The 13,194-nt window shown below is 54.2% G+C and overlaps 1 protein-coding gene across 2 annotated transcripts in view; it reads left to right on the plus strand.

The window, feature by feature from the left end:
- Positions 1-13,194, plus strand: part of NKD1 (NKD inhibitor of WNT signaling pathway 1) — an 84,871-nt gene that overhangs the window by 43,733 nt on the left and 27,944 nt on the right. For both annotated transcript variants that reach the window (XM_072967349.1, XM_072967348.1), the window contains exon 4: positions 12,562-12,628. In XM_072967349.1, the coding sequence (XP_072823450.1) occupies positions 12,562-12,628 (67 nt within the window). The remainder of the gene's footprint in view (positions 1-12,561; positions 12,629-13,194) is intronic.

Consider the following 13,194-nt stretch of genomic DNA (forward strand, 5'->3'; position numbering starts at 1 on the left):
GGGCTGTCCTCTGAAGAAATCTCAGGTGTGGGCTGATGGCGGGGACCACACACTGAAGGTCGGGGTGGGAGGGATGCAGAAATGGTCAGAGACTTGGGGTGAGCCAGCAGCAAAGGATCAAGAGAAGTCAGGGAAATCCCACATGCAGTGAGCACCTGGAGGGGGTTCCTAATGCAAATAGTCTGTAAAGGCTTGAGAAGTCCCTCAGCAGAGCCAGGGATGCTTCCCAAACTACATGGACCACGGAACCCTGCCAGTGGAAACGCTTGTCAGAGTGCTCACTCCCCGGCTTCTGCTGGAGTTGAGGGGCTCTGGTCTTTATTTCTGGCCCCTGTGGGGGCTGATCTTTTGCTGCTCACTTTGGATGATCTGGATTCTGATCATGGCTCTGGCGTCGTTTGGCTTTGTGGCTCTGAGCAAGTCTTGTCACTTTTTGTGGCCTCAGTTTCTCCATCTGTACTCAGAACCCTTAACTGAAAGTTTGCAAGAAGTTTCAATGTGCAGTTTTATCTGTGTGGCACTTTTCTAGGGGGACATTCTTAGAGGGGTTTAGACTTTTCTGAATGAGGGTTCCATTCTGGCCCCATTGCCTGTGATCTGGGAGGCTGTATGTGTGTGTGTGTGTGTGTGTGTGTACTGGTGTGCTCACGCACTGCACACAGGCACATACCAGGTGTCATATCCCAGGACCCGGGCCTTCCACCCACGAGGCATTCCCAACCACGTTCTTGCCTTCGCTTTCAGAGCCTTAGTCTCCTCATCTGTAAAAAGGGTGATAGCTCCCTTGCTGATCTCCCAGGGTTGTTGTATGGGTCAGATGCCCCAAGGATTGCAGTGGCCAAGGGACAGGTGTGATGGATGGAGTCACTGCAGTGGGTGCCTTCTTGCCCCCAGGCCCAAGAACATCCTTAGACCTTAGATGCTGGCCACACAGCATCTCACAGACCTCCGTGGACTTCCCAGAGGACACTGTGTTGTAATAGGGGTCTCAGATGTGGGCTGCTGATCAGACAAGCAGGGGCAGGTAGCTTGATCCCCAAAACCTATTTCCTTCTTCCCTTCCTTCCTTCCTCTATCCCTCCCTTCCTTCTTTCCTTCCTTCTTTGCCTGAGAATGGAACTTGATGTGCAGCGGTTGGGAGGGAGGAGGGAGCTGCCTCCTTCCCCCACTTCCAGTGACAGCCCAATTTGACATGCTCAGCTGGCCTCATGCCATTTGTGGAATCAAAGCCTTGTCTGCATTACATGACCACAAAAGGGGGTCTTGCCAGCCCCCCACCCCCGGGCTTCCTATGCATGCACAGCCAAAGGCAGGGAGAAGTGGTGGGTTTCTGGCAGTGGCCTCTCCATGGTCTGTGAGCGAGGCATGGCTGTGGGAAGGAGCGATGGGGCATAGGGTGCAGAGAAGCCCGGAGCCTCCACCTCCCCTCCCAGCTAGGATCAGAAAACCACCCACTTCACTGGAGAGCTGTGGGCCTCACCACCTGCTCGGGCCAGGACCCTGCTGGCAGACTTCTGTGTGTTGGGCCTTCTAGAACTAGCTCGGGTCCCCATCTTTGTTTGCTTTCCTGTGCCTTCTTCCAAATGCCTGACTGTTATTTCTGATTGTAGGGGTCCTCATGCATGCTCATGACAGTTTGATGCCCTCCAGTCCGGTCCCCAGGCACAAACCCCTGGGGCCACTCTGGTGCTGGTCTCACCAGATGGGCCTCTCTGACTACATCGCGTGGAGACACACGCAGATAATTTTAGCAGATGCAATCAGATTCCCTTTGCTCTTTGGCAACTGCTTTTCTCTTTCAAGAAAATGCAGGGAATGTTTTTCTGAGTCAGTAAATATAGAGCTGCATTTAGTTGTCAACACGTATTCGTGGCGTGTCTCCTCTGTCAGGCACCGATATATGTGTCAGATGGTGGGAAATGCCCCAGAGAAAACTGAGGCAGGGAAAAGGGTGAGGGAGTGGAGGAGGTGCTGCAGTTTTAAATAGGGGGCTTTCGAAGATCTCACCCAGGTGACAAGGTGATGATGACCAAAGCCTGAAGGAGGGGGAGGGGGAGGGGATACTTGGAGAACGAATTCCAGGCAGAGGGAACAGCAAGTCCAAAGGCCTTGAGTTGGGACTGTGCCAAGCATGTTTGAAAAACAGCAAGGCCGCCAAGGTGGCTGGGACAGGGTGACCGCACAAGTACCAGATGAGGGCAGGGAAGTGATGTAACAGATTGGGCGGGGCTTTGTGGGGCATTGGGAGGAGTTTGGAGAATCGGGTGGGAGGTGGGTGCAGGCCATCATCCTGGTGAGGGATGAAGGCCTCTCTTCATGGCCTGGAGCACGTGGTTGGCGTGGAGGAGGGAGGACTCGGTGTCAGGGTACCTTCTGGAGGCCGAGCCAACAGGATGTACTGCGGATTGAACAGAAGGGTTGAAAGAGACGTGGCAGGATGACTCCCGGGTTTCTGGCCTGAGCAGCAGGAAGGAGGGAGCTGCCCCAGATGGACCCAGGGAGGAAATCGGTAGGGGGTGGGGGAAGGGGAGGTGGCAGAGCTGGGACACGTGGTGTCGGAGATGCTAGTCCAGCAGCTTGGTGGAGCCCTCGAGTAGGCGGGGGAGCTGCATCATTCTTTTGGTGGAACAGCCACTTTCAAAAGTTTAATTTCTTTTTACTATAAAAGCATTGCATGTTCTTGGTTAAAAAAAGAGAAAGAAAGGAGAGAGACAAGACAAAATTCAAATAATCCAGAACAGTTGGAGGGACCGCTCCCCAGCTTCCTGAGAGTAGCCACTACTATTGCATGCTGTTCCAGAAACATTCCGGAGAGTATGCCTCTTTTGTTTACAGACACAGCAGGGTTGGACTCTAAGCTTTTCCTCACCTGCTCTCCCACCCGACGGCAGTGTGGACCCTGGGATCTCTCACTCCCAATGTCTTTAACTCTTCTATTTTCTCACGGCCATCTCTTGTGTGACCCTCAGGGCACGCCTGTGTCACAGGCCCATTTTACAGGTGTGGACACTGAGGCACAGATTGGGCAACACATAGTCAGCCAAGACCTGAATGATCTGAGTCCTCTGGGATCCCAGAGGTGCAACCCTTGATTCTGCCTCAGTTGGGTGGGGGGATGTTGCGAGTCTGCAGACACCCCACAGCAGGAGAGGGTAAGGCCTCACCCCACAGTCAAGGGCTCTCCTGGCAGAGAAAACAGCACAGGCAGGATTTGGAGGCCCCAAGGCAGGTGGTCCAGCCAGTGAGGGTGATGGTGAGAGCTCATCAAAGCTGGGTTATGGGGTGGGGAGGGGGCCCAGGAGAGAGGAAGGGAGGCCTGCTGTGGCTAGGATCAGGGGGGCAGGAAGATGACTCCTGCAACAGCTTCAAGGCCTGATGGGTGGGCTGAGTGTGTGTGTGTGTGTGTGTGTGGCAGGAGCGTCCCAGAGTCCGGCCCAAACCATTGTTCTCTGGTTCTCTCCTGAAAGTGAGGACTTTTTGGACAGTTGAAACAAGAGCATCTTATTCCATCTACTTATTTACATTGGTGGAAGCAAGAAGCCCAAACCTCTCACTCCCCAGGCTGAGAGAAATACCGTGCTGCCCCGGGGCCCCTGGCTGCACAGGGTCCCTGACTGGGCTGGGCTCTGCACCGGGCAGGGGTGTACATCCTTTCCCCACAGTGAAGCGGCCCGTGGTCTATGGGGGCACTGCTCTCTGGTCGACAGATGAAGTGCCGTCCGTCATAAGCAGCTTGGCTCTCAGCCACCCTGCTCAGCAGGGCACACGTGCTAGACCCTGGCAGCAGACCTGGGGCCTGTCCCCGGGCCAGGAGCTGCTGGCAGAGGCGGCCCAGCTGTGATCAGTGCACACCCCAGCCCCTTTGGCCTCTCCTGTTATCAGCACTCGGCTGTGGGGTGTGGCAGGCCAGCGGATGGTGGACCAGTGGCATGACAGGCAGGTCGTGTGGCAGGGGCAGCAGCCTGGCTGGCCAGTGGCCAGGCAGGAGCACAGAGACCCTGAGAGGTGCTGAGTGCAGGCAGCCTGCCGGGGATGCCGCCTGAGGCCTCACGGGGTGGTTGAGGCTCTGCTGGATCCGGCTTTGATCAGCTGTACGGCATCCCGAAGACAGCGTGGGTGGAAGAGAGGACGGAACGGCCAGGAATGAAAGACGGGGCCCCGAGAGAAGGAACAGCTGTGCTGATGACACGCGGACTGCCTGGCCGTGTGCTGCACGCGTCTGGACACTGCTTTCCCGTGTCCCCATGGCAGCCACCCCTCCGGTCGCGGGGCTGTCATTTCCATGTGCAGGTGAGGAGACTGAGGCACACACAGGTGAAGTCATTTGTACATGGTCACACAGAGGAGCCATGGTCAAAATCAGACCCTCAAATGAGTTACTAATCTCTCGAAGCCTCAGTTTTTGTGATTGGAGTTGGGTAACAACGGCACCCAGTTTGTAGGGCTGTTCTGAGCATTTAGCGGTGCATGTAATGGGCAGAACAGAGCGCTTGGCATCCACTCGGCCCTTACCAGAGAAATGCTGGTTATTATTATCACTGAGTCCTTTATATTTGTGACCTCAGTTCCTCCCACACCCCGACAAGCCCATCCTCAGATCCTGGTTTCCACTGCAGAAACTCCTCTGAACACTGACTCGTAGGAAAATCCCAGTCACGCCAGCAGCAAGCTCTTGAAGCCCCGTGCCCCGCCCGGCCCTGGACGATTTGCCTCGCGTGGGGACATCTCCTCCGCAGGGCTCCGAAATCCCAAAGGTTGGAGGGCAGGGCGCATTCTGGGTAATGCTGAACTTGGCCATTTTCTATTGGCATCAGCCATTTTCTCTGTGTCCAGAAATCACATTCCAAAAGCATGAGCCCTAGAGGAAGGGCCTGTGGTTGGGTGGGAGGGGCGTCCGTTGGGCCAGCAGAGCGTTCTTTCAACCGTCCTCACCAGGTGCTTGCCTCGCCTGGGGCCTCCGTCCTTCCTCCCCCAACTCCTCCCACCTGTTAGAAGCAGCCTGATCGCTTAGGGCTGAAAAAGGAGCAGAGACTTCAACTCTGGGCTCCTTAAACTTTGTCGTTCCCAGAGGACGTCCCACATTCTACTGGGGGGATGGGACTTGAGGCCAGTGGTGGACGTCTCGTATTGTAATGGTTCTGTATTTGTTTCATGTGCATTACATTTTTTAAAACCCCATTCCTAACTAGGACATCACACCCATGATTGTATTGATGTTATGGCAAGACTAGATTTTTTTAAAAAGAGAAGAGAGAGGGCCGATTTCAAGAAAAGTATTAAGTGCTCATGGTAGCCCAGGTGGGACCTGGTTCTGGGAGAAGTTGGGACGGTGGTCTGTGGATGCTGACAGCCTGCTGGGGTGACAGCCCAGGAGGTGGACTTTGCTGGCTTATTGCTGCCTGTGGCCGGCTGTGTCTCCAGGATGGGACCAACCAGTCTTTAGGGGTCATTTGTATCCTGTAGGGACTAGGACCTGAGGCTCAGAGGAAGGGGACGCAGTGGTTCCAGAGCCAGGCTCCAAGGGTCTGAAGTCCTCCCTGCCAAGCCCTGCCTCCTACTCCCTGCCCACCGTCCACCTTCCTGAGAAGTCTAGGAAGCAAGCCCAGGCTGGAGCCCCTAGGATGTAGATTACATGCCCAGGGATTACATCTCGAGCAGATAAAAACAGGGAGGGAGAAATCTGAGGAATTTTAATTACCGCCACACATCCCTGGAGCCCTGAAGTCTTGGTCCTCATAGGCCAAGCATGCAGGCCAGCTCTGCAGGCCGCAGCCCTGGGTGTCCGGCTTCCCGCTTCCACCCAGCTCGCTGGGCTCTCACGGTGGAGCCAGGCTCGGGGACCCTCGTGGCGATGCTGCAGCAAGGCCGGTGGTGGCAGCCTCCTCTGTCTGGCTTCCAACCTCATCCAGGCGTCTTGGGCTCGGGTTTTAGGAGCCTGTGGCTTGGTGCTGGGGGCTGTGGGCATCAGAGCTTTCAGTTGCGAGTAACGAGAGCCCACATGAACTGGTGTAAGCAAGACGGGTAATTTCATGGCTTCTGTACCTGTCCCGTCCCCAGGAAAGGCAGGTGAGGGTGGCCCTGGCCCAGGATTCACCCAGCAGGTATCTACTACGTGTGCCCTATGCCTCAGGAACTGTTCTAGAGCTAAAGAGATTCAGACCCCAGCCCTGGGAGGGCCTGTGTGTTAGGGAAGGCTGGCCTTGAGGCCGTGAACGAGCGCCCTCTCCCGGCACTGGCCTCTCTCTGCCCCCACGGGAGCTCTCTCCTGGGGAGGACCTTCTCCAGCAGCTGCAGAGGAGATTAGACGCGCAGCCTTGGCACCCGAGAAGTCTTTCCTGCCAGCTCTCGTGAGAAGGATCCCGGGGGATGACTCCACGTGGCTGAGCCGCGGCTGGGGGACAGGTGCCATGCGGGTGGAAAGCTGCAGCCCCTCTGGTGACCTGTGGCTGTGGGCGGCTGCAGTGTCTTCTGGGGAGTGGCCAAAGGCCCTGCCCCACTTCGCTCATTTGAGAGGAAGGGCCATTTCTCTCTGGAAGCCGCCCCTTGAGATCTGGATTCTGCTGACATCTGGTCCGGGAAGCGTGAGTCTGCTTCCCTCCCATCCCCAGGGAGGGGGGAATCTCTTGGAGCCTGGGCCCCCAGGAGCCCTCCCTAATGCTGCCGCCAGTGCCTTCTCCCTCCCCGCCACCCTACCACCCCACCCCTGTGGGCAGAGCAGACTTTGGAGGCCAGAGAAAGCTCCCAGGGGCAGAAGTAACAAAGGTCTCCAGGTTAGAGGCGCATGTTGGAGTCGGGGACATTGAGGCCCAGAAAGTGGATGGCCCTGGTTTCCCGCCCACTCTTGATTCGAGGGTCTAGCCCAAAATAAGGGGTCTGCCCCACTGCTGGGTGGGGGGCCAGAGCCCCAGAAGGTCTGTGCTGCAGGAGACCACGAGCATCATCCTGGCCTGCTGCCCTCTTCTCGAGGTGAGGACCCCAGGGCCTGGGGCCTTTAACCCACTTTCTGTCCTTATGTGACCTTGGACCAGCCACTTCATCTCCTGGCTGAGCCTCATAAGTGACACATAGATGTACTTATCTTAAACATTGGAACAGTTCTGATACACCTGAAGTTTCTGACTCCCACCCGCTTCCATCTCGTCTCCCTCCCCTCCTTGGGTTTAACCATGGACATCATGCACATGGGGGTTATCTCATGGCACATGTGTGTGTTTGGCGTTTTCTTGGATGTATAAGGAACTTCACACTCTGTGCATCTTTCATGTGGCATGGGCTCTGTGTGTCAGTGTGTACAGACCTGCCTAGCTCCTTTGAACTGCCACTAGCACACTTTCTTTTGATGGGTGTTCAGTGCGTTTCTGACGGTAGGTTAATAGGAACAATGTTACCATCAACATCACTGAACTTGAACATGCCTTCCCAGGACACATGTGTGAGTGTTGTCCCAGGGTGGAGCCTAAGGCATCAAATCTTTGGGTGTTAGGGTTTTGCAAGGATAAAATGTGAGAATGTTCCGAACACGTAGCAGGAGGAGGGCACTATGGAGGAGCGAAGTTGGTACCTTTGCATCAGATGCCATGCTACGTATTTTGTCTGCATTTTCTTACTGACTCCTCTGACCTCGAAATCCTCATTTTACAGATGAGCAAAAGGGGGCCCAGAGGGGTTAAGGAAGGCATCTGCTATCACTCTGCTATCGAGGATGGGCAGGCGGGCACCCTGACTCCCAGGTGCAGCTGGGTTCTGGGAATGGAGCATCCCTGCCCTCCACAGCCAGAGCATGCTCTCTGAGGGGCCTGCCCACTGCAGCGCTGGTTCCCGAGGAATGTCCTGTGTGCGGGAACGCTGCCTTTATGCAGTGTGCTGAGAAGAGAGAGCCAGGAATTTCTTGGAGCAGCTCCAGGGCAGACCGCTTGGATCTAAGGGATCCAGTGTGGCTGGGTCCTGCCTCCCACCTTTCTCTTCCCCCCACATGTCGCAGCCCTGTGCATTCTTGGAATCTGTAAGTTGTGCCGTGTTCTGTGGGCACCAGGAGTTTCCTTTGAAACCCCGTGGCACCAACATCTGTTAGCTCTTAGAGAACAGAAAGATTGACAAAGAACTGCTGGGGCCGGCGGTGGGGGAAGATATTAAGCTCAGGAATATGAAGTCTCAAAGACAAAGAGGAAAAACCCCAACCAAACTCCAGCCGCTCCCCAAGGCCCTGCTTTGATGTGGGTTCCCTTCCCTGGAGGCCTTATAAGGCCTTGTGCCTGCAGTCCTGGGCTCTGGGCTGGTGCTGGCTGCATACTCAGCACCCGGAGGAGCTGGCCTCTCTTCCTGGGGCCCAGCGTGGGGCAGAGGAGGGGGCAGTGCTGGGACTCAGGAAGGAGGCAGGCTCTGGGCCCTGTGGCCTGAGAAGCCACCAAACCTGGCCACTGGGCAGGGGGTAGCCTGGCACCAAGCTGGGCGGGGCAGGAGGTCTGGGTATCCAGGAAGGTCTTTGATCAGAACTTGGAGCAGAGACTGAGGCTGACTGTCCTAGAGGCCAGAGGAGCGGGGGTTGGGACCAGGGGCCAGAGTGATGGCTTAGTGGACAAAGGAAGCAGTGAAGGGCAGTCACTGCATACCAAGCCCCATACTCGGCTTCTTCTAGGGCAGTGGTGAAGAGTAAGAACCCTGGAACCAGGCAGCCTGCTTTCAGTCCTGGCTCTGATATTTACTAGCTGTGTGACCTTGGGCAAGTCACTTAACCTCTCTGTGCCTCAGTTTTCTCACCTGTAGAGTAGGGATAGTAATGGTGCCACCTCAAAGGACTGCCATGGGGATTAAATGCAAAGCACTAAAAATATGCACCAGGCAGGACAAGAACATGTTTCTCCATGTCTGCGAGGGCACCTTGGGCCTTTCAGCTTCTCCCAGCAATGTTCCAGTGGCTTTCTGACGATAAGAGTAGAAGCAATAAGCAGTACCAATGTCTGCAGAGCCCCAGTCGTGGTATCAGGTATAACGCTCAGTACTTGATGTGCAGTGACTTAGTTAATCCTCACACCCACCCTGAGACTGGGTGAGTGCTGTCCTCCCTGTGTACCGATGGGGAGACTGAGGCACACTGGGGGATAAAGCTCCTTCATCCAGATGGCCAGCTGGTGTGAGGCAGAGCTGGGCTTTGAACCAAGGTCTGAATAATGCCAGTTCCATTCCCCACACCCTCTGTGCTGGGGCTCCCACTGGGGCTTGTGGCTGTTGAGGGGGTCTGAGTGCCTTCCTGCAGGATGGTCCTGAGGGCCTGGCCCCAAACCTTGCATGCAGAGGCTCCTGGCCATAGCCTGGTCCAGTCTTAAACCTAGTAGGGAGGAGCCGTGGGGCCTTTGAGTCCTGCAGGGCAGCTGGGAGTACTTGGCCCCTGACCCACTGGAGCTGCTGTGCTGTTTTCTTGCACTTCCATAAGCATGACTCTTGGTCCCTGACAAGTGCCGGGACTCTGGGCCACCTCTGTCCCCATGCCCATGGGAGCCCTGATTCCACTGTCCGGGCTCAGGCCAGGCACCACTAGGTGCTGGCTCAAGTCTTGGCTCTGCTGATGATCCAGAGACAGTTGCTTGGCCTCTTGGAGCCTCCTCCTCATTTAAACCCAGGGCTGCTGGGAACCCCGTTCTCTGGAGGTTCTGGTGAATATTCTGTCAGTCGGTGCCTCATGCACCGTGAGTACTTGGTGATATAAGTGACCGTTGTCAGCATTATTGTCCTGTCTCATTCCTTGAGGGATGGGGCACTTTGTCAAAGAAAACAATAACAGTTACACCTCTCACTTTACAATTTGCAAATCAGTTTTATGAGCATGTGCTCCTTGAGAGATGGAAAGAGCAGGGCTGTTGTGATGATGGAGGGAGATAATACATGTATAAAGTGTTTGGCATGGTGCCCGGCACGTAGGAAATGCATAATAAGCGTCAGCTGTCTTGTTATTGTTATAGTTTATCCACGTGCCCACTTATAGATAAGTAGACTGAGGTTCCCAGAAGGCAGTGGCTGGCCGCACATCCAGGGGCGTGGGAGGCGGTGGAGCCAGGATGTGATCCTGTCTGGCTTAGCATTCTGTGTTGCCTCTGGCCCAGTGATTCAAAGCTTGAGGGCCACAGACACTGCACTTCTCAGGTCCCAGGCTGTCTGGGTCAGTGGAAGAAATGAATTTTTGCCACAGCTGAGCACCTGCTCTGCACTGTGTGTCAGCAGACTGTAGAGCTGAGGAGCTTTCGCTGTGTTGTACAGAGCAGGGTAAGGTTTAGCAGGAAGAGGGCAACCCCAGAACTTGCCAGAACTCTGCTTTAATGTGCAGAGACATATCTTTAATATGTCAGAGAGCTAGGTCCCCCCAGCAGACAGGTCTTCTCTGAGAGCACTGAAGCCGCCATCAGAGTGATGACTGTGGGTGCATTAGACACACCGAGAGGCATCGTTATAGGACTTCCAGACGGCTGCTTTGTTGGTGGTGACATTTGGAGCCTTTAAACTTCTCTGAGGATACCAGTAAAAAGTTGCAAGTTCCCAAAAGTATCCATCTCACGGGTCCTGTCAGCCTTGCCAGGAGCGGTCAAGGTGACGACCGAGGTCACTGCCAGATCCCGTCCTCCTCAAGGCCCCAGCGTGAACAGGTCTCTTGCTTCCCTTGAAGATGGTCGCCTGCTCCTGTGAGGAAGTGCTGCCTGCCAGCCTTTCTGGGAAGCGGCATCCGTCTTCCTCCGGCATGAAAGATGGGCTTTAATTGGCTGCCGGGGCGTCCCAGCCATCTAATGATGCCAGCCGAGTGCAGCCCTTTTCCTGTCACCGTCTCCCAGTCCCCTTGTCAGCTCCAGCTCTGTTAACACAAACAGCCAGTTTACAAGCCCAGGAAGTGTTCGGTGATTATAATTGGTAAAGGAGGAGAGAGAAGCCATCCCGACTTGAGGAATAAAGTAGCCTGGTTTTGAAGTCCATGGGACACCAGGAGTCTGAATGACCACATTTTAAGAACCTCCGAGAGAGAGTGTGTAATGCCCCAGAACAATTTGAAAGAAGAATGAGAACAGAGAAGACCAGCCCTAATCCATATAATGTTAGCTGTTCATCTTTAAAAACACACACAAGGCTTCTCTCCAGCTGTGTCCAATTGATAAGATCAACTAGAAAAAGCATTGTTTTTCTTTTGTTAATCAAGGCGAGCACTGGTTTTTCTTTTAAAGCATCTCCAGTGCAGGATTCTTTTTCTTTTCATTTTTCAAGAAGAGGGTGTTTTTTTCTTTTTCTTTATACTTTTTTTTTTCCCAAAAAAGAGAACTTGGTGACAGCTGCTGAGTTCAAGCTTTTTTTTTTTTTTTTTTTTTTTTTTTTTTATCGCTTGTCACTTTGTGGTTGGAGAAGCACTGCCTGGCATCACTGTGGATATCAAGAGAGATAAGCATTGTGGACGCTGCCCCCAACCAAACCTCATTTCTCCCCCAAAAGGGGAACATTTGCCACCGTGGGTTCCTCAGAACACGAATCCCATGTAATGCTTTTGAAAAACAAAACTTCGTGGTCTGAGTAGGTTTGGGGTATGCAACATAAAGTGCTACTTTGAGATCCTCAGTGTCCTTTAGCGTAGTAAGTCCTGCAGTAAGGGATCTTGTTTAACTTTGTTTCAAACAATCTCTTTTGATCACAGAACTCCTCTTGGCAGAATACCCCTAAATACGGAAGACAGCTTGACGAGCGGCTCTCCTCCCCGTCTAGGTGATCCTGCTGGGGTGGGGTCAGCTAGATCAGACCTTTATTGACATCCCGGAAATTTCCCAGCCCGTGGACTGAGCAAACTCCCCTTGCCAACCTGACAACACCTGGGTGGTAGCCTGACCAGGCTGATTGGGAGCAGCTCTGCCACGTGGGATGAGATACCGGACATTTTAAACTCACACGTGGGAACCAAGGCAAAGCGTGTGCAAGGGTCAGGCTAGTTGCTGGAAGGTGTGTGTGTCGGGGAGATGCGGGAGGTGTGACTGAAGGTCAGCTGGTGCCAAAGCCTGTAGGTTCCTAGATGTTGTGCTAAAGAGTTGGAGTTTATGTTAAGGGTAGTCGGCACCTGCCCTACCAGCACACCATGCCCTCTTGATAAATCCACCAAGATGCACCACCTGGGCCCCTCTGGTACGGGAAGGGTCCAAATTGGGATCTCTTCTTGGAACTCAGAGGGGAAGCTGTGGTCCTGATCCATCAAGTGGCTCAGAGGGATAGAGGAGGGACATTTTCTCATCTTGTCTTTATTTTTTTCCAGGGTAGGGTGTCGAACTCCCTTTCCGAGAGAGAAGTGTGGTCCTGTGTAGTGCTCCATAGCGGGCTGTAGGCTGAGGAAAACTTACTTCCTAAAAAGCAGTGCAATAATTAACTTTTCATGTGTGATAGAATCTACCTAGTTGACCTAAGTTCCCATCAGAAGAATCAGAACGGGGTCCCTGCTTCTTTGCATCCAGCCACTCACACATTCATGATACCACCTTGATGGTGACAATGCTAGGTTCCTATCTGACCCTGATACTTCCTTAATATCCCTGCTTTGTCTTTCTCTAGGAGCTTGTGGGCGAAGTTTTCAGAGAAACGCTCAGCGAGGAAGAAGAGGAAGACTTTCGGCTAGAAGGTACTAGAGTCCATCACTCCCTTCCCAAGGGCAGTGAAGTGGAAAAGGGCCATCTGGTCTACCTCATGCCCCACGTCTCCTCCAGAAAATTTGCAAACCAGGTGGAGGACAGGACTCTGACTCTTGATAGGGGTGGTCTAGGGGTAGGTGGCGTGAGGAGCAAGGGGGAAGTAAAGCACCTCTTAGGGACATGCCTGGGGTGGAGCCCGACCACACAGGTGCACATCCTGGCTCTGCCCTGTATCAGCTGTGGGGTCCTGGACAGGCTGTTTGACTGCAGCTTCCCCATTGAGGGTGATCACAGTAGCCACTCATAGGACCCTCAAGCAGGCTGGGCATGTAGCAAGCACTGCACGAAGTAGTCCTTGTATTTCCCCCTTTTTCCACTCACATCACCCACCCGGATGGAGCACAGGCGTGCACACACACACAAATGCACCCCAGCCCCTCACTGCTCTCCTCTGTTGCTCTCACTCCATTCTTTCTTCAAGGGGAAGTAGCACATTGCAGACAGAATTAGGACCCTTGAGTAGAGGGCCGGCTGGCCCCTGGTGTGCTGATTTGGC

The sequence above is a fragment of the Vicugna pacos genome, chromosome 9 (assembly GCF_048564905.1).
Source record: "Vicugna pacos chromosome 9, VicPac4, whole genome shotgun sequence".
NCBI classification, from domain to species: Eukaryota; Metazoa; Chordata; class Mammalia; order Artiodactyla; family Camelidae; genus Vicugna; species Vicugna pacos.